The following is a 21,963-nucleotide window of genomic DNA, read 5'->3' as shown; positions in this document are numbered from 1 at the left end:
AGAGCGTGGCTACCCATCAGGTCTCCTCCCCGCAGGTCCTCGTGTGGCACACTCGGACAGAGAAGGTGAACCTAGCCAACGAGCCCAAGTACCACCTGGACACGGTGACGATCGAGGTGTGACGGAGCCGCAGCTGGTGCTCTGGCGGGCGTGCGGGGTAGGGCTGCGGGCACCCGGGGGCCGTTTCCTCTGCTCTCCTCCCGACGGGCACCTGCTTACAGGGTGGTTGTGTCTGGAAGCTAAGCGCGGGTAGAGACATCTGCTCTTGTCTCTGTTTGTTCTGCATGCTCCCTTACAAGGAACCCGGAGGGTCTCTGTACAGCACAGCTAATGGCACGCAGGCTAGTACCATTCTCAGAATCTTCTTACATACTTTTTTTTTCCCATTTGGCCTTATAATTAATTGGTAGAACTGAACAGGTTTTCAAAACAAACAGATGACAAGTGTTCTGTCAACAACAAACACATTCCCAATTTGTGACTCTGCAACGTGAAGTAACTTTTGTAAGATTGGTGGCAGTATACATCATCATAGGAAATAAAACCCACAAAAAAAGGTCTATGGATTCATCTGTTTAATACAGGGATATGACATCTGTCAGTACTAGGCACCATAAAATGTAAACACAATTACTGTCATAAACCTGGATACGCCTTCAAGGGTTGAAGTGGCTTGTTTAGTTACCCTGTTTGCATCTAGTGCAGAGAAAGGTCTCGTGTTTGTTAGCACTATGTGTACATAGGAAGAGATCCCAATTACAAGGGAGGCAGGTAAAATCTGACTTCTTCAAACATTCGTTAAACAACTAACTTTGTAGTAACATCCAGGCTTATCTTCCTTTCTCTAACCACGTTCCCGGTTAAGCACATCATAGCAACAGCACAGTGACGTGAATGATGACATAAAAGAATCTGGATACACTAGAAAACAGTGCTCAGTGATACATTGACATTCTATTTATATGATTAAACATTTGATCATACAGTACCTTCCTACAGGATTACTGGCTAATCTGGGGGTGGGGTTCATACTGTTAGAGGTATTACTAACAAACATGATAGCTACTTCCCTTATATGCAAACATGAGAGCTATAATTTCCTCGAGAGGGAAACTGATCATGCACGTTGACCGAGCAGCTTCCCAGATACTGTGTCTATGAAATCCTGGGAAATGTGAGCAAAAGCTGCCCTCGACATGAAATGGTTTCTCAACCTGCTTTTCACCACAGCAAATTTAATCCATCAGTACAGACCAACACGGTCAATCAATCAGATAATTCTTAATATGAACAAATGGGGAGAAAAAAAAATATTATGTACACGAATGAACAGGGGAACCCGGCTGCATCTCCGCAGGAATGTCAGGGGGGAGCGCGGTGGGCCGTGCTGCAGGGTCACTTCCACAGCTGCGTGCTGAGCGTCTGACCTGACGAGGCCCCCGACCACCCCGCTGCCCCCGCCGTGGTGCTGGGGGGCTGGCTGAAGCCTGCTGCGGGGCTTGCGCCCCCCAGGCTCAGGCCAGCCATCTGCTGGTTCACCTGTGAACACACAAAAGGCATCCTTCACTTTTCAGGCCTGGTTTCTTCAGCCACTGCTAGACATTTTTAATGGCCAGCCTATTTTAGTAGAAGTGGGCCTTTACTCGAAGTTGATTTACTCAGAGAGACACGGACACTTAATAGCAACTCTAAGTATTTTTCATCCATGTGAACAGCTGTCCGAGCCCTGGGGTAAAAGCAGACGGCCACACGATGCTTTCTCCACAGAAAGCAAATAGCTACCGTGTTCCCTTCTTGGTTGCTATTTCCTTCCGCTTTTCAACCCTGTCTATAAAGTGGTCTCAAGTCATTTTGTATTTATTCATTTTCTGGACTCAATTTCTTGTCCCCCAAAGATTAACCACAACTGGAAAAAGTACCAAAGCAATCGCTGAATTCATATCTGGATGTACCATGAGTCTGCTATTCGAACTTTCAACTATACTAGCAATACTTTCAACTATATACTTTCTAGGATATGCCTTCAACTATAGTTTAACTACTAAGGACTAAGGAAATGTTTGAAAGTAAACTCCAAAATTATGACTTGTATGATGGCAATTGTTCTGTCTTTATTCAAGTCTTAAATAGCTCTGTATACTTTATTAACATTTTAAAAGGTCATAAAACATATTTTTCTTTTGCTATAGCCAACCATATAAATGCCTATTATATGACAAAAGGTGTAAGATTACATGTACTTTCCTTCCAGACTGGAGCCGTGTGTACATAAGCCTCCTAACCCTCCCCTGTGGTGCTCTCACTTCTAAGACTGATGGTAAGTGAAGGAAAGGCAAGGAGATTTACTACTAAGTAGAGTGGATTCAAAACCTATGCTCAGGGCTTCCCTGGTGGCACAGTGGTTGAGAGTCCACCTGCCGATACAGGGGACGTGGGTTTGTGCCCCAGTCCAGGAAGATCCCATATGCCACGGAGCGGCTGGGCCCGTGAGCCATGGCCGCTGAGCCTGCGCGTCCGGAGCCTGTGCTCCGCAACGGGAGAGGCCCCAACCGCGAGAGGCCCTCTTACCGCAAAAAAGAAAAAAAAAAAAAGATTAAAAATCTATGCTCAGGGTTGGATTGTATTAATAAAGTTCAACCGTCTGCAGTTCTTAGTTCTTCAAAAACCCTAATACTAACCACATCACTGATGAGGCACAGTGTCTGGAGGGGCAGGTCGCTTCTTCCTAGGTACTAAAGGATGTTTAGTACCTGTCATGGCCAGCAGACCCCACCAAGAGAGAGCTGGAGAAGAGCACCCCCTTCGGCGGGCCCGGAAGTAAGGTGGGGTAAGTCCTTACTGGTTCAGCAGGCACCCTAACCTGGGCTGGGTCTGCTTCAGCATTCCGGCTGCACAAAAGCTATTACTGACATTTGACACTTAACGATTTTTGAGATTCCCAGAGTGCACAGACCAATGTCATACAGATATTCCTTTAAATAGTGATAGTAAAAAATAACTTGGAACATTCATGGGATATACAGTGATTTTGCTAATAATGTCGGTTAGAAATTGCTATATACTATTCCCTGAATGCTGACGAGAACAGAAGTCAAGGGCATCAAAATACCAGAGGAACATCAAATAAGGAAGTGTACAAGGAAGAAGAGTGGGACCACGAACCTAGGTCTGAGGCCTCTGTCTGTGAAGCCAGAGGAAAGTCAGAATGGATTTGAAAGAGGTAATACTAAAATGTCATCTCCTGGCTCTAAACTAAGTTAGGCAGAAATAGGATTTTGTAATATGAGGGGATGTAAGACACAAATATGGACTGGTTCATATCTTACGGGAATTCTTGAACTAGTGTATATATTTTTTAAACATAAATGTGACTATAAGTAAGAAGAAAATACAACTTTAGAAATGTATTTGAACAAAAAGATTTTTTATAAATCCACGCACAGCCTAGATCTCTCAAAAACAGTGCTCTGAGAGTATGAGGCTGGGTTGTTTTCTAATTTGTGAAAGTTACCAAGAGCCCCCAAAATTATTAGTGAAAATAGGTTGGTCTAAGTGGTGTATACAAACAACCCACCAGGGGGCTGGGTTTAAAGCTTGGTGCTAATTTCAAAAGATGCCCAAGATAATTTCTAGCTGTTACAAACAAATGAGGGACATTCTCCATTACAGCTGTGTTATAATCAGAAATGAAAAAATGCTTAACATTCTCTACAGAATATTCTAAATATAGGAACAATGACAGCTCATTTGTCTATTTGATTAGACAGTTTTTACCTTTTATAACATTATCCCTACTCAATTCTTTCTGCCAGATTGTTAGATTTAAAAACAAATAAAACCATTTAGAAAACAAGATCTGGTTTCTCTGATTTTGGAGAAATTGGAGAGAAAGGACCCTACCTGGGAGAGGTTCCATGGGGGCTGCTGAGCTGGCGGCAGGCCAAACTTACTCTGGGCTGCACCCGCGTGTCCCACCATCCCTCCTGGGGGGCCGACCACACTCTGCGGAAGTGGCATCACCCCAGTCTGTGCGTTTCCCATGAAGCCGTTGGGCAGGGGCACGCCCACCATCACGCCCGCGCTCGGCCCCATCACGCTTCCCGCAAGGCCAGGAGCTGCAGGCACAGGCCCGCCCATGGACGGGAAGCCTTGAAATGCAGCCGGTGCTTGTGAGGGAAACGGTATATTTGTGGGTCCCATAAACACACCTGCAGCAGAAGAACCGAGCAGAGAAAACAAACGAAGAGAACAGGGTTACCGCATAGCGCTGCACTCGCCTCTGTCAGCACAGAAACAGAAGCCCGTCTTGCTGAACTACCCACGGCAAAGGCTTTCCTTCTGGTCTGGCTCCTGTTGCTCAGAGCAGCTCACACCTGCACCCTCAGGGCTGGTTACTTCCAGGAAGCAGACAAATCAGTTAGGAGCCTGAGCAAATTTAACTAGGGCAAATAAATCCTGTGCAACAGCTACATAAAATATCCACTGTGAAGACCAAACTATATAGCATGAGACTGTGTTTCTGCTGATTTGCACCACTGGTCTCTCACTACCAAGTAAACAAGTCAGAGTGGACTGTCTCTGGTTTTGATGGAAGCAGCTGAGACGTCATATAATTTCAGCTCTTACGTGAAATGCAGCCCATTATTTTAGAGGAAATGACAGATTAAAACTGTGTAAACATAAATCTTTACCATGCTAGTATTTCTTTTTGATATATTAAAAAAAAACCTCAAAGCTTTTTTTGATTTCATGTGATATTTCAGACTTACTGTTTACGTGCAGAAAGAATACCACAATGTACAGAGTTATAAACTTCAGGCAAATCAAATTTAAATAATTCTTCAAAGATAATCCCTGTCCTATAAGGCTTGTAAAACATTAAGTGACATGCGACCAGCTTGTTAATCCTAAATGAATAAAGTTTTGTGCGTTCTAATCCTAATGCTTCTTTCATTTCAGTTTTGTAGTTGTGTAAACCACCACAACAAAAGCACTCACTACACAGGAAAAACAAGGAAGAAATGTAACTGACATTACATAAGCACAAAGAATACACTTCTAGTGATGTCACTGCGATTCACGGAAAGCAGATTTCAAATGCATTACCAGGAGCACTCTGCTGCTGGGTGGTCCCCGTGCCATACAGAGACAAGATGGAGTCTTTGGAGAGCTGTTTCTTGGCCACCTCTTCTGACTTAGTAGTTTGCTCAGTGAATAGATCCAGATCCCCAGATGTCACTGCAGACAGAGCGGCAACTGCTGGTACAGAGGACGTCCCCTGAGACAGATACCAAAACAAGCTGTCGAATTCTGCATAATAAAACACAGCTCATCCATTCCTTGAAATCCAAATGAAGTTATGAAATTAGAAACTAAACAACTGTAGAAGGTAACATGGTGACACTAAAGGGAATCGCTGACAAAGCCCATGCAAAACCTACGTGCAGGATAGAGGAACATTTCCTATTTTGAATCTGTTAATGTAAAAGGAGTAGACAGAACCTCTCTGATGCAGAGTTCTGCCCACTACATCCTGACCACAGTGGCTTCAACAACAGGCATGTGGTGCCGCCTGAGGACCAGCATTCCTGGGAGACGTTCGCACATCTCCTGATTGTTCGCACAATCACTGCTGCCAAGAACTGGTATCCCTTGGAGTGAAGAACATTTCTACAACTACAGCAGACTGCAGGAGGGTCCTGCAATGGCCGATTTTGTCTTCTTTGGGGGGGAAAAGAAAAGTTTTGATTTTCAAAAGCAACATCATGATATTTTTATGAACCGAATCTAATCCGTTTTTACCGCAATATTAGAATGCTTCCAGTCTACCCAGATATGAGGTCCAGCAAAACTGCGACCACCTGCACTCTCCCCTACACCTTGCATTCCGCTTGTAGACAGGGGTAAGAAGACGAATACAAATGAGCATGTGCATATTGTAATACAAAACAAAAAATTTCACTTCATCTCCTGTATCTTGCACAAAGATAGTATTACACAGTCACAACTGACACCTCACTTTAATGATCTCTGCGGTCACTAAATATTCAATCACATTTGCGTATAGGGAATTGACTTAGATATGAAGAGTTTCAGAGAAGTCTATGAAGACTAGTAAAAACTGGATAAGAGTATTCTCAAACTATAGAATGAGGTGAGCAGCAAGTAGAAGTTAAATCATAGTGTACATGATTTGGCTTGAATTTTTAAAAAATCAAACATTTAATGCCTTGGCTAAAAAACCTTTCAATAAATTAGCATCCAAGCATTATGCTCACAAACTAACTTAAGCAGAACAATATTTTGAATCTATTATGACATCAAACAAGAATTTTAAGATAGGAAAAAAAGCCACATAATTTTGCAAAAGATCTGAAATGTGTAAGAAACCGGACATGATGGAATTCAAATACAACAGTGGGCTTGAATCAAATATATCTGACGTAGCAATGAAGCAGCAGAAGGCAGAGGCCGAGAGCGTGGGCCCTGCAGCCAGCCTGCAGGCTCGCCCCAGTGCCCTCGGACCTGCCACTCCACCTTCCCACGCCCTCCTCTGGGCCCAGGGAGGAGCTGCCTTACCGCCACGCCCGACAGCCACAAGGAGTGCTTGGCAGATGCCAGCATTGCTGTTAGTGTTGCTAGGTGACAAAGCAGCCACACCTCACTAAATGATCCTCCAGCACGTTTAGTTTCTGTTCAGTCTAAGAACCTGCTCAAAACCCTGGGATCTGTTCCCTGAGGAGGACACAGACGTGTGAGAAAACCCGAAGTGCTTGGGAAAGCTACTATTATTCCACCTCAGGCTAGAGCAGCCCCGTGCTCCAGACGCATGTGTTTCTTCCGATGAACGCCTGCCTCCACAGGGACACAGTCTAAGCACAGCCACCTGGCAGCCTGGCTAGCAGGTGCTCGAACGGCCATTTACAGGGCAGGTGATGGGGGCTCCCCACGTGCCGGCAGGACCACTCCAAGGTAAAAGGAGAACCACTGCTGCCGGTACGTGCGCACTTTCCGGAGGCTGCAGGATCCCCAGCCAAAGGCTCTCTGGCCGTCTGGGATCCGGGGCCAAACCGAGGACAGGCCACAGCACCTGTGTGAGTCTAGATGCTGTGGGGATGTGGATATTATGGACAGAACAGGAAAGGGAGGGCTTCTACGTGTCATCTTGGGGGACACTGGAACGACGCCCCCTCAACCCCCAGTACACGCGTCCTCTCGGGTCAGCTGAGCGTCCCCAGCCCCTCAGGGAAGACTGCACAGCCAGACAGGAAAGCAGACGGTCACATCAATCCAGCTCACATTCACGTGAGGGGAAATCTTCAACCAGAATTTGCACCACACTCAGAAAATCAGGACTGAAAGAAGCAGGGTTCAGAGTAATTCCTAGTGGGGTCCAATTCAATTTCACAGCATAAAAAGCCACCAAATTAGTAAACTATGTACAGTGTGTGTGTGTAAAATGTGTGCTTTAACCCACCTTCTCTCTCCCTCCCCCAATTTTCAAAGACATTATTTTGACAAAATGTCTGGATTAGAGTCTTTACATGTAGTTTGGAGGGAAGATAATTCTGTTCACCAAATTATTTTAGAGGGCTCCATAAAACTGACACCATTTTGGTCCAAAAACATTCCAGAAAAAGAATGAGATGTGATTTTGAAGACCTGCCCTGTTTCCTCTCAGGTACAGAGGCCCAGCACGAAGGCCAGGGCGGCCCTGGGGGCACGAGGAGGAGCTGCACGCACACTGAGGGGGGCTGAGGTCCGCACTGTCCGGCTCGCTGCTCTCCCTGCACAGAACCCACGGGGCCTCGGCTGGCCTGGGGTCTAACGCCCAAGCAGCTGCAGAGCGGTTCCCGCCCCACAGTGGAGTCTAAGGAAGGCGGGCCGGCCGAACGGCCCCGCTAGAACGCTAGACCAAAAGAAGCTGCTTTGCATGCTCGGACTGTCAAGTATCCCAAATACTTCTTTCCACACCCAAAATGTTAGTGTTAGACTTTTTCTTTTACTACCACACGCATACCCACGGCTGCACACATTCACAAGGTAATTAATGTTAACCAAAACGATACTAGCAATACTTAGTTCCTCTTTTTACGTGTTGGGGGAAGGAGGAGAAGAGGCAAAGCCATAAAATAAAGCTATCTTCTCTGAAAATAAACAGCGATGCTGCAGATAAAGCTCCACTTAAACTAATGATTCCTCAGAAATCTATTTGCTCAATTCCAGCGTTAATTATACAATGACTATCATAATGACAATAAATATATATAATAAAAATATACGTAATTCGTCTTCCTAATAAGACATTGGTTCTTTCTTGTTAAAACTTTCCATCCAAACAATTCCCATTTGGCTCAGGTTTTCTAGAGAAAGAGAAATATTTTACCTCAAAAATTATACTTTACTACAAAAAACTAGTTGCTTATTTGTAAATTTAAAACAGAATCTCGGGCTTCCCTGGTAGCGCAGTGGCTGGGAGTCCGCCTGCCGATGCAGGGGACACGGGTACGTGCCCCGGTCCGGGAGGATCCCACGTGCCACGGAGCGGCTGGGCCCGTGAGCCATGGCCGCTGAGCCTGCGCGTCCGGAGCGTGTTCTCCACAGCGGGAGAGGCCACAACAGTGAGAGGCCCCCGTACCGCAAAAAAAAAAACACAAACAAACAAACAAAAACCCAAAACAGAATCTTAAGTTGTGGGCTTAAGAGTAACCTATGTCCCTGAAAGTTATATATTAATATCTCACCTTAAAGACAAATACTGCACGGTATCACTTATATGTGAAATCTTAAAAAAAAAAAAAAAAAGGCAAACCCATAGAAACAGAGCAGAATGGTGTTTGCCAAGGGCTGGGAGGCAGGTACACATTTTCAGTTATAAGATGTAAGATCTGAGGATCTAATGCATAACATGGTAGCTATAGTTGATTATACTGTATTGTATAAATGAAATTCAATGAGAGTAGATTTTAAGCATTCTCACACACAAAAAAGGTAAATTTGCGAGATAATAGATGTGTTAATTAACTTGGTGGTAGGAATCTTCACAACGAATACATATATCAACACATTACGTTATACATTTTAAACATATAATTTTATTTTTCAATTATACCTCAATAAAGGTGAAAAAATATTTAACAAAAAAAAAAAGATGTGATCGACAAGGGATTAATCTCCAAAATATACAAACAGCTCATGCAGCTCAATATCAAAAAAACCAAACAACCCAATCCAAAAATGGGCAGAAGACCTAAATAGACATTTCTCCAAAGACATACAGATGGCTAAAAAGCACATGAAAAGATGCTCAACATCTCTAATTATTAGAGAAATGCAAATCAAAACTACAATGAGGTACCACCTCACACTGGTCAAAATGGCCATCACCATAAAAATCTACGAACAATAAACGCTGGAGAGGGTGTGGAGAAAAGGGAACCCTCTTGCACTGTTGGTGGGAATGTAAATTGGTGCAGCCACTATGGAGAACAGTATGGAGGTTCCCTAAAAAACTAAAAATAGAACTACCATACGACCCAGCAATCCCACTACTGGGCATATACCCAGAGAAAACCGTAATTCAAAAGGACACATGCACCCCAATGTTCATAGCAGCACTGTTTACAATAGCCAAGACATGGAAGCAACCTAAACGTCCATCAACAGAGGTATGAATAAAGAAGATGTGGTACGTATATACAATGGAATATTACTCAGCCATAAAAAGAATGAAACAATGCCATTTGCAGCAACTTGGATGGACCTAGGGATTATCATACTGAGTGAAGTCAGAGAAAAGACAAATATGATATGATATCACTTGTATGTGGAATCTAAAATACGACACAGGGACTTCCCTGGCATTCCAGTGGTTAAGACTCCTCGCTTCCACTGCAGGGGGTGGGGGGCACGGGTTTGATCCCTGTAAGGTCCCACACATGCTGTGTGGTGTGGCAATCAATCAATCAATAAAATACGACACAAATGAACTTACTTACAAAACAGAAATAGACTCACAGACATAGAAAACAAAGTTATGGTTACCAAAGGGGAAAGGGGGGGAGGGATAAATCAGTTTGGGATTAACATATACACACTACTATATACAAAACAGTTAACCAACAAGAACCTACTATATAGCACAGGAAACTATACTCAATATTTTGTAATAACCTATAGGGGGAATGAATCTGAAAAAGAACATATATGTATAACTGAATCACTTTGCTGTACACCTGAACCTAACACAGCACTGTAAATCAACTAGACTTCAATTAAAAAAAAAAAAAGAATAAAGGCAAAAAAGAAAAAAAAAATTCCATGTAAAGTTAAGAAGGCAAGTCAAAATTTCTTTACCACTGATACTTTTTAAAAATCTTTATTGTTAGTATTACGTTCTAAATAATTTTTTAAAAAATCATTAAAATAAAAAAAGGCAGATTTTAAGGCTAAGAAATAACGTGTCTTCATAAAAAAGCATATGGGTACTGAGTTTGCTAGAATTTCTTGTTCTCAGTTTCCCGGCACCCGGAAGGAAACACTGTCCTGGGCTGGCCCGACAGAGCGCAAGAAAAGAACTACGGGCTTCTAGTCCACGTTCACACGCCAAACAGTTCAAAACCCTCTGAAGTAAGTAACCTTGTGGATCGCAGGCAAGGCTGAAACAGTCCGAGTTTTCCCACTTACTCATTCTAAGCACCGTTTGCCTAGAGCAAGAGTTAGCAAACTTTAGACAGTGACTCTTAGGCTTTGTGGGTCACGGAATATCTGCTGCAACTGCTCAACTTGCTTTTGCAGAGTGAAAGCGGCCACAGACAGCGTGTAAGTAAACGGAGTGGCCGTCTCCAATCACACTTTATTTGCAAAAACAAGCTGCAGGCTTAGTTAGCCAACTCCTGGCCTAAAGATCTAGAGGCTTTCAAGTAAGAAACAATCCAAAATTGAAACTTTCCAAAAAGAAAATACACAGTGTAAAACCATACTCTTAACACATACCTGAGCTGGCGGCAGGACGGTTGCAGGTAAGGGATTAGAAATCATCGGTCCAAAGATGTCCAGATCATCGTTCAAGGCCTGTCCCGTGGCTGTGTTCCCATTAGTCACTGGCACCTCGGCAGGGCCGTCTGAAAAGAACGTAGATTCTTGTCTTAAAGATTCTAGAATCTCTTAAATTACTTGAAACATGGCTTTATTCTAAAAATATATGGTTAAAAGTTCAAAAAGTTAACAACAAAATGTATGCCCTCCTTCTACCCCAGGCTCTCTCCTCTCTCCCAAAGAAACCATTTCCAGTTTTGTTTGTTCTCAAAGAAATATTATTTACCCACCAGTTTCTAAGTATATATGCAAACCCCTTTTTAACAAATGGTATTATACTATTGACATTATTCTGTGTCCTGATGCTTCCTTACATGTAAGGTACTGTTCTGAGTACTTTACATATATTAACTCATTTAATCCCATAACCTTATGAAACTGGCACTACTTTTGTGGTCACTGGCTAAGCTGGGATACGATACCATGTTCCTACGAAGGATGCCTCTCCATAAATATGCATGTGTGTGTGTGTGTGCGCGTGTGTGTGAGTGTTTCCAATATTACTTCATATCACGTTTACCTACCTTGGAAATAAATTTTAATGGTTTAAAATGTCTGGAATGTTAAATTTTAAAGTTACGTAAGGAAAAAAACTGGACAGAAAGAAAACAAACATACACTATACACTGATTCCGTAGGAAGTATCCACAAAACACTGAAACAGACCCTTTCTGTACTCAAGTGCGGCCACCCTCAGTGTTGGGTGCACTGAGCCGCCGGGCGGCACCGACACCCCTGACGTCAGTCCAGAACTCCCAAGTGTCGGGTGGGGGGCCGGGTGGGGGGCGGTGCAGAGAGCTTGCAAGCATGGGGTTTCAGGGAGCAGGACAGCTCACACAGCTCAGTTTTCCGTGGTCACGACCCAAGGAGCAGTTCAGAACATCACAATTCCAATCTCCGAGGACTTACATCCTAATCGAGCTCCCACTTTACAGCTTACAACCTCACTTGATCCCTCTGCTGAACCACACACTCCTCAAAGGCAAATGAGGCATCTTCTAAGACGTCTTCGACAAGGAGGGGGATGGACGTCTTGCACAGAGTATCCTTGGATACTGAACAGATTTAACGCAAGATCTACCACGTACTAGGTATTTCTAACACAACCCACAGAAACTCACAGATTTCTTCTCTTTTTTTGAGGTGTAACTATAGAAATTAGTATCTTTTATTTCCCTGTTTAAGCTTCAGTGAAACAAATTATCATTAATTGCAATGAACAAATGGTCACAGTAAAATATTCTTTACTACTTAATTTATAAAAGTGTGTGTGAAACCCATGAAAGGTTAGTTTGGAAGAAACCAACTGCAAATATTTTTCAATAATTTTCCATGATATCACATTATCAGAGCCATAAAAAAATATACTCAGCACATATGTTTATGCGTTACACATGTTATATCTCTATAAGCACTACGGACAATTTAAAGGTGAAGCAATAAAACAATGCGTAGATTATTACTAATTTATAATATACAGAATTTTAAGCTAACACACAACCATGACATAAAAGAATTCAAATATAACTCATACATGAAAGTAATTTTTTCCATTTCTAACTCATTCAAAGCGGCAACATTCATTCTGAAGTTAGACTTCTTTCAGGTGCTATTTTATGTTTTCCAGCCCATTCCACGTTCCATTTACCTGATGTGTAGTACATCAGGTAATATGAACCAGAAATAAAATATTTTAGAAGGACAGGGTATTCTAGATTTAAAACACAACTAAAGGAACATCTCTGTGCCATCCACAACTCAGTAAAGAAGCTCAAATAACACTGCCATGTGAGTCCGTGGTGCTTGAACCCCTAAGCTACAGAGCTGAGGACAGGGGAGCAACCTCATCAAACAGACATGTTCATTCTATCACATGAACATGGAAGCACTTTATTAGCAGAAAATATGACTATTTCATGCAACTTAAACTCACAAACAGAAGCACATGTCCTCCAAAATAAACCACAACCAAGAGGAACAAAAGTAAAAATGAGCATAAGTAACTATTTCCAGTTTTTCAGTTAAAACTTTTTGCTGTTTCAAGTAATAGCAAACACTAACAATTAGGAAAAATTTATATTAAAAAAAACCTTAAACATGAGAAAATGCTATCATTAACTTATTATTATTACCACTATTATTATTTTTGGTGAATTGGGGAAAAAGGTATCAATCTATTTTTTGCCCCAGGACATGTCAATTGGCTTGTACAACATCAGTGAGTTCAGGATGCGCTGTGTGAGAACCAAGAGGCTCAGCGACTACAGGCAAATAATGTGTTTGCATTACTTTAGAAACTGAACATGTTTCAGAAATTTTAAGTCTGTTCAAAGTAGTACAGTCTTTTAAGTCTGTTCGAAGTCCTCCAGTCTTCTCCCCACACAATCCCCTAATATGACGGATTGAAACTCCCATCAATTCTCCTTGTTACTAAAAAAGCTAAGCATTCACAGAATTGTCGAAAAACAAATCCTTAACTTACATGAAAACGTCTTGCCCTTGCAAAATCAGTACACAAATTCCCAACGAGTTTTCCCACTGGATTTCAATGTCTGCTAATTTGACTTACTACATTTGGCTTGCTAAAACACATTCTCTACCAAGGACTGTTTCAATTTGTTTCAAAACTTGTGTTTTTTATTTTCAGAATTTAAAAAGGACAGGGGAAGGCTAGTAATCATTACCATTCACTATAAACATCACCTGCTTCCTGGACTTTCTAAAAGAACGTTTCCATGTTATCATTTCTGTCTCCATGGAGGATGAGAAGGCATCTCCTTCCATCACCCCCAGTTACAGAAACCAGGGCACAGAGAGATTAAAGACTCAATGTCCCTTCCCTAGTGAAGCAGCAAAACTTGTACTAGAATGAAGTCTTCTGAGCCCTGGACCAGTGCGTGCTCCTTTCTTTAAGCCACATTACACAAAAGTCATGTAGTTACAGCTGTAGATAAAGAAATCACTTAAAAGTCTGAACATTAAAAACCAACCCTTACATAGTTAATAATTATTAGTACAAAGTTAGAGAAGCAGTGGCATCAACAGTTCAGAAACCACTCCGCGCCAGCCTGTCTCCACACACACACACACCACCGCCCCCATCCTCCTGCCAGGCCCAGCATCCTCAGGGTACAGTGAGGGGCCCGGCCGGTGCGGCCACGGAGGGGCACCTGGGCCGCACGGGCAGCCCCGTCACAACCACTGCAGCTCAACGCGGCCTCTCCATCAAGGGTTCACCAGCGGCACAGTCCTCGCCGATCAAATAGAAGCTCAGAGACCACAAAAGCCAGAGAATACCAAGATGTTAAAAGCAGTTTTTCAGATAAACATTTAAAAATTTAGAAAGAGTAAGTCTTATTCAAACTAAATGGTTTAAACAATGTAAATGTTTACATTAGCACTATAATGTAAGAAAAATAATTAAATCCACATGGGCTACATTTTGAGTGTACAGACACATGGGCACACATGCACACACACCCAGACCAATGGAAACCTCCCCCTCCAGGGGTTGGGGAGCCCAGGGCCAGGCCACGCAGCGCCTCCAGGGCGGGAGTGGCTGTCTGTGCAGATAGCGCATCAGGACCTGCACGCACAGCACCTCCCCGTGCGCACGGGCTCCTTGCCCGGCTGCAGGGGCGGGGAGCGCAGGCCCCCTCATCAACATGCAGAAACAGTAGCCGGTGGACAGCAAACAGAATGGGAGCGCCAGAGTACAAGAACAGCCTGAGGCAAATGGCAGAAACTTAGCTGGAACAACACCAGAAAGAAGGATAATGAAGCACAAAGGACCCCTCGAAGAGGAAATGAGCAAACAAGAAATGAAGACAATGCAGTAAAACAGGGAAGGAATTTCCATTTTAAAGGCAAGGCATCAAGCCTACAATTAGCTGCCTGTGGGCAACTATTTTCTTTCTAGTTACCTTAAGATTTCAGACTAATGTTTGATCTGAAAACCGAGTTGGTAGACGACTGTTTTATACTGCACACATACCAGAAATTCACAAGAAAAGCTTAAACGTTTTGAGCCAAAGAAAGTTGTTAAAAATCAGTGCTACATCTCACACGAACAGAAGGCCTGCCCAGCGCGCAGTTACTGGCCTACTTCACATCATCACACTGGTAGATGCTTAGAAAGAAGGTAGCATTTCAAATATCACAACGTCATGAAGGCCATTTCTATCATCTAGAAACCTTCCATGTAGCTGTCGATTCTATTAATCGTGGCTATACCAGAACTCACCTGACAGCAAAAATCCAAATGAGTAAAGGTAAACAAAGTACTTAAAACAATATTTAGCGTCTTCTTCCTGGCCCATTCCAAATGCTTTTGAATGATACCATGTATAAACTAAAAGGAAATAAGAATAGAACAGTTTGGATTTTTAATAACCCACTATTAATACTAACATTTTTAAGTTCTGTTGCCGGGTACTCTGATCAAGCTCTATATAAAGTGTCTCAGTTTAACGCCCCCATCACCTCCAGAGATTCTGACACAATAAGACGAGGATTTCAACAGAAGTCTGGTGGTACAGCTGGAAAACTCAACTGCTATAACCTTTTGAGCAGCCTTTCCTGGTTCCCCCAAACAGAAGCAGTGCCCCTACCGCGTCCAAGGTTAAAACAGTTCCCGGGCCAGCTGCCCCACCTCCCGAGAAGAGGGCACAGAGGGTGGGGCCGGCCTCACCGCCCAGTCGGGGGCGCCATCCTGGGCCCCAGCTCCCCACTGAGTGCACGAGGCCCCGCCCCCAGCCCTGCGACCCCCGCGGCCCCGCCCCCGGGCCCCCCCAGCCTGCGCCCCACCCCCCCGCTGGCCAGGCAGCCTCCCAACTCCTCCCCCCCAAATCCAGGGGCTGCAAAGCGGCAGTCTTCCCAGGTGCCTTAATATAAGTAATGTCATTTTTGGGTTTTGTCGGCATGTGAACACACTGAGTGTGACGGGCACGCCCCACATGCTCACACTTGCACCACACTGACTGCCTAGGCCCTGTCCCCCCATCCTCTGTCAGAAAGAGGGCGCAGCTGCCTCCTCAATCAGTGTTGGCACAGAGCAAAAGCTCCACAAATACTGGTGAATTGAAATGCTTTCCAAACACAGACCAGAGGGTTTCTCGGGGACAGCAGAGCCGCGGGGAAAAACGACAGTCAGGGGGCAATCCTGCTTCTGTTGGGAGAAGAAGGGAAATAATGACACTGATTCTGAAAAGAACCAGTGGTCTGGTTACAAACCCCTCTTGGTCTCTGCCCTCTGCACTCCCCCACATCTGGCCCTCGCTGAGCCTTCCTCCCGGGAAGCCTCCTCCTCTGAGTCCACGTTCTCCTGGAAGATCCTGCAGCCACTGCTGCCGGTACCCCTGCCGTCCCCCTTCCTGGTCTCACGGCCTCAGCGCCACACGACCCGCCACCTCGGTACCGCGACTGCATCCCAGCTGGAATCCCTACTCCAGGCCACCGTGGCAGTGAGGCTGCAGTTCTCTCTCAATCAGAACCCTGTCCTCCAGCATCACTCTGTCCACAGCTGGGAGCATCGCTGCAGCCACAGCCCCCCCACACACACACCACACACACCACACACACACACATACCGCACACACCACACACACGCCACATACGACACACCACACACACGCCATACCGCACACACCACACACGCCACACCACACACACACCACACACATACCACACACACCACACACATACCACACCACACACATACCACACACACACCACACACACACACCACACACACACACACACACACACACGACGGCCCATGCCTGGGTCGACCTCCTCCCTACTCCCCTCTCCACAGCTCTGCTCCAAGCACCATCACAGCCCTGACCCGTCGGTCATCCGAAGCTGTCTGCTCAACAAGAAGCAGACGGGCTTTAAATCACAAGATACTCTACAAAGGGGAGGCGCGAGGAGCTCGTGTATCTGGGGGCTCGCTCGCCCTTCCCGGCGCCCACTCATGCTAAAGATGACCCCCAGGACACGTGAGAGTTTGCCTGACGTCAGTTTGCACAGCATGAAAAATTCATCTGTTCCTCCTCTGACTAGCAGCAGCAAGAAAAGTAACCTCTGAGTGGAGGAAAATAAAATGCAAATTGTGAATTTTGGCACTATGCCAGGTTTCACGCTGAATTTTCACAAACATCTCTCTTCCACAATCCCACTCTTCCCTGAACAACAGTCCTCTGTCTTCTCATCTCCAGACTGCACGTGGATGCATCCCCACTTGTACTACTAGACACAAACGGAGCTGTGCTCTCCCGTATTTACCAGAGTCCCGTGAACTTGGCTGGTGCTCAGTAAATATTAATGAATTTATCCTTTACTTGAATGTCAGAGGCATTAGCTGGTCATAATCTATTTGCACAAATGATAAAAAATCTCAAAGAGCAGCATGAGATTTTGTGTATTACTAATCTAGCGTAAGGCAGAGAGGGACATGGTAAGTAGTGGAAGTTATGTTTTTCATTATTGTTCTTGACTGACCGTGAACACTCAGCCTTGAGCACACCCTGGCTGCAATGTAAGGTGCCGAGTCTAATTCTTCACCCGTAACTAGTGAGGCGTCATCCTGAGAAGGAGCGAATCTGAAGTGGAAACAGCACGGATCAAAGAAAGAAGCCTGCTTCCATGAGATGCAGTGATGCTCTCCTTAACGGCAAAACTCCTTCTTCTTAAAACTTTGTATGTTTTCATGTTACTCAAAGAGCCCTTTTCATTTTCTACTCAAGAAACCATTTAAAGCCTTTTCCTTAATAAAAATGTTACTTGGAATTCCTTTATATTAAAACACACACTTGCCTTATGAAATGAAATAAACTCCCACGTGTGTTACCTTGTAAACTCAAGTCACAGACATTCATTTGAAGCATATTAAAATTTTCAAGCTTCAAACTGTTTTCAAAAGCTTAAAAAAAGATGGCTGAGAGTCAAGTGGAATTATTTATTTTTAATTTTTAGTTAACTTTTCTTACTGCTAAGTAGATGGCTTTTAGGCTAATCTACTGAAATGACTGAGTGGCCTTAACATTTGCTGTGAACCTCCTGCTCTGTTTACCCCTTCCTTTCCAAGCCCCTCCTGCCGCAGGTCCCCGCAAGCTGGGGGACTTTGGGGCAGGGGGTGCCCTGTGGACGGGTACGACAGCGCTGAAAGGGGTCCGCAGTGCCGCCACCTCTCAGGGGACACACACACTGACCGAGAGCATCTGAAACTGCTGAGAAGCGGTTTCAGAAGTAAACGTCGTAGAACTGATTGCTCTTTAAAAATTATATAAATATACAGCTTTCATATGTATATAAGATATATATCTCAAACACTTCTGTACCACGTTACAGCCTCAAGAGACAAGAACTCTGCAAGTATGAAGCCAGACTGTATAGGACAGGTCAGCTCTCTCTGCAGCCATCGCTCTCCCCGGCACCTCCCGCAGGAGCCCCGGGCACCCCCGCCCCCGACAAGTCCCCACAGAGACACGTGCTCCCCACTCTGTGCACAGTACTGTGCTGCCTATGTCACACGATCCACTCGTTCACGCTCTGGCCAACAACCACGGAGAGGCTCTTGCGTTCACTTCCTGGTGAAGACGCCAGAGCCCAGGGCACCGCCTCTAACTCCAGGGCTCCCCCGTGCCACGATGCTGCCAGCTGTTCCCTGGACAAATGGGCCTAATGTCTGTCTTACGTGACACAGTGTCAGCTGGCAGTCTCGGAATTTCATTTCCTATCAGAGCTCAACACAGTGTTAACAGTTAAGAACACGGGTCAGACTCCGTAATCTACCAATGGTGTGACTTTGGGCAACTTACTTAACCTCTCTGCGCCTCAGTTTCTTCATTCGTAAAATGAAAACAACGGTAGTTCACCAATTTCAGGGCTGTTGCAAAGATCCAACGAATAAATGTCTGTAAACACTCAAAACAGTGGCTGGCACTCGGTAGGCACTATCTCAGTGTTTCTTAAAGTAACAAGATGACAATTTAATTACTACTTGAGTCAAACATCTTGCTGCGGTTCATCTACGAGCCGAGACTGGACTGTGAAGTCAGGGAGAACTGGGTTTGAACCCAGTTCTGTCGTCCAGAAGCCGCGCCTTGGAAGCCAACTTCTGTCAGCTTCAGTATCCTTGTCTCTTTAAAAAAAAAAAAAAAAAAAGTGGGGGGAAGAAGGAAAAGGGGCAAAGATGTGTGTGTGTGTACAGTATGCTCCCCGCTGAAGGGCCGTCGCAGGCTGACACGCACCTGGGCCAGGGGCTGCGCAGAGGCTTCCTGCCTGCAGAGCCGTCTCCACTGCAGAGGCCTCGCCCGCCCTGGAGAGAGGCCACGGGATGCAATTCTGGCCCAGCGGGTCCCTGAGAACTCTGCTGGGGGATCTTCTGGGAGAAGTTTTCCCTCCTGAGAAAAGCAACTGATGCACCAAAGTTTGGACGCGGTCCTAAGGCCGGGGGGCTGGGGCCTGAGCTTAGAGCCAGGGCTCCGAGGGGGACGGGACAGTGGGCAGGAAAGAGGAGCCCGGCTCCGGACCTCACCGCCCCCCGCGCCGCCCCCCAAACTGCTCGCCCGCTACAATTGTCAGACCCCGCCCATCTCAGCCACGCTCAGACGCTCAGCCACCTGCAGTCACGAGGCGCCTCATCCACAGCCGTGTTCGCTCCTTCAACACCTGAGCGTCGCCTGCCTGCTTCCTGTGGCCGGCACGGTCCCCGGAGGCCCGTGAAGATGCCCTCCTGCTCTCGGCCCAGGTCTGGCAGGGCTGCGCCCTCGTCCCCGGGTTGCCGTGCTGGTTCTCCCGCTGGCCTGCCTGTCGCCCTCGGCTGCCTCCCAGCCCGGACTCGGAGCCACGCGAGGAGCTGCCGGCAGCCGGGTCTCCCCCAGCGACGCGGGCCCCCACCTGCCTGCTCTCCCTCCACAGGTGTGATCACACAGAACTACCACCAATTCCCGAGACCTCCTTTTTGAAAGGGTAATAACAGTCTATAATCGTTCGCGGACCATACACTTGGCAGCAGAAAAAATAAACATTTTTATCGGGTTTTAAGCCATAACTGAAAAGCGTAACAGACTACAAAATTACTTCGGGCACTCACGCTAGACAGAGTGGCCCTTTTCCTCCCTCCTGGAAAACAGGGGTGGCACACAACTACCCCAAGCCCCGGATCCGCCGAGTGTACAGCTCCGGGCCGCAGGCGGGGTCCAGGGCTGGGCCACGGCTGGCATTCTTTCAGTCCGCCCAGTCACAAGCTTGCTTCACTTGACAGCGTATGGCCTTTGAAAAACAGAAATCTCCCTGCAGGAGTTTTCTGCTTTAAAGGTAACTAGAGTGTTTTCTGTGGGTGTTCCGTCCTTTAGTTTGTTTTCTGTCCAGAAAATCTTATAAAAACAAAAAAATTTAAGGAAAAAAAGTAATATATTCACCTCTCATTATATAAAACTGGAATATATATTACTAGATAATTAAGCTAGTTATTTACTAAAAACCACGTTTAACTAGCATTGTCAACCCACCTGAACTTGGCTACTGTGATAAGCTAATGCTTTTATTTCCTGAAACAGAGGCATGAAGCGAAGACTTTAAAACTTGCCCAAAGCTGTACTGTATGTTCCTTTGAGCTTTTCAATTAAGAAAAAACTGAGGAAGCCTCTATCTAAATACATCTCTATAGTTCAGTATGATTTTCATCACCGAGCTCACAGTGGATTCTCTGTGAGCTCTTTCGAGGTCCCCGAGTCACACACACACACTCACACACACACACACACACACACACACACACACACACACACACCCCGCCCCGTGCCCAATGGGCCTGCGGTCAAAGCCTCCTGAGCAGGGAGCAGGCAGCAGCGGTGCGCACACGGAACAGACACCCGCGGAGGGCTCCCCACCTCTGGGGAGACTGAGCTGAAGCCTGCAGTTTACGATGCTGCTCAAACCTTCCACTGACAGCCAGTGCTCACCCCTGAAGACTCTAATCTCAGATGGGATCTTCTAGAAAAAGAAAGAAAAAAAAAGCCTGGGGGATTATCCTAACCAACTGCTAAGCAGTCTGTCAGTTTTCATCATGTGAGGACAGACAGGAGCATACAGTGTAGGGGCGTGGCGAGCACAGGCCCTGGAAGCCAGTTTCAATTCTCTTCTCACACAGCGGGGGACACATTCTAGGAAAGCGGGTCTGTGTCTGGAGCATCCAGGGCTTGTTCATTCTGGGCCTCAGTCGAGAGGGGCCCTAAGATCTTGGTTATTTCCAAGATCAGAGGGCAGGTAATAACCAAGTCGATGACCCCACTTCTGATATCAGACAGTAAAGCACTGAATAAATAGTATTTCTACAAGCTTCCAACGTAAGTTAACATCCAAAGGCAAAGTCACCCTTGCAGGTACGATCGAGCACATCCTCAAGTCCAGCAGGGCTCAGCCTCAGTCACCACCCACACACTCGTGTACGCTTCGTGCCCATCACAGGGCACAGCTGAGTAAGGCCTGCAAAGCTAAAAACCTTTGGCCCTTTTCAGAAAAGAATTTGCTGACCCTTGCTGCTAGAAAGTATACAGACAGCATTTTATATTTGACCTTGGGATGGGGAGTAGATCTGGAAAAGTGAGCCGAAGAAAACAGGTTAAAAAAAAGATTTGCCAAAAGGCCGTTTAAAGGGAAGTTCGAATTTCTAAAACATGATCTTGACTCTCACGCTATAGGAGTCCACTGAACGTGATCCTGAGCGCACAGTAACCCTGGGATCCTGGCCCGCCATGGCTGTGTAACTGAACTAACCCTGTGGGAATTTTCTCTGTATTTTCTGCAAATGTTTTCAGTTTACGCCTGTTCTGGTCTCATTCACATGGGGATATGCCATCT

The 21,963-nt window shown here is 45.5% G+C and overlaps 2 protein-coding genes across 10 annotated transcripts in view; one reads left to right on the top strand and one right to left on the bottom strand.

Moving 5' to 3' along the window:
* The window catches only part of B3GAT2 (beta-1,3-glucuronyltransferase 2), a 78,275-nt gene extending 77,624 nt beyond the window's left edge, over positions 1-651 (top strand). Inside the window, exon 4 of the mRNA XM_022590456.3 lies at positions 36-651. Coding sequence (XP_022446164.1) covers positions 36-122 — 87 coding nt within the window. The 3' untranslated portion in view covers positions 123-651. The remainder of the gene's footprint in view (positions 1-35) is intronic.
* Positions 561-21,963, bottom strand: part of SMAP1 (small ArfGAP 1) — a 149,005-nt gene continuing 127,602 nt past the window's right edge. For 8 of the 9 annotated variants that reach the window (XM_022590453.3, XM_022590452.3, XM_030759233.2 and 5 more), the window contains 4 exons: positions 10,996-11,123; positions 5,107-5,278; positions 3,901-4,208; positions 1,216-1,539 (listed from right to left, as the gene is read on the bottom strand). In XM_022590453.3, the coding sequence (XP_022446161.1) occupies positions 1,396-1,539; positions 3,901-4,208; positions 5,107-5,278; positions 10,996-11,123 (752 nt within the window). In that variant the 3' untranslated portion in view covers positions 1,216-1,395. Of the gene's footprint in view, positions 1,540-3,900; positions 4,209-5,106; positions 5,279-10,995; positions 11,124-21,963 lie in introns of all 9 variants that reach the window. The other variant, XM_089921726.1, reaches the window with a different exon arrangement.

This window comes from Delphinapterus leucas, chromosome 12, assembly GCF_059928025.1.
Source record: "Delphinapterus leucas isolate spDelLeu-1000000601 "Yukka" chromosome 12, BTC_Dleu_Yukka2, whole genome shotgun sequence".
Lineage (NCBI taxonomy): Eukaryota > Metazoa > Chordata > Mammalia > Artiodactyla > Monodontidae > Delphinapterus > Delphinapterus leucas.
Note: the sequence above shows the minus strand (reverse complement) of the source record. Positions and strands in the feature narration are given on the sequence as shown.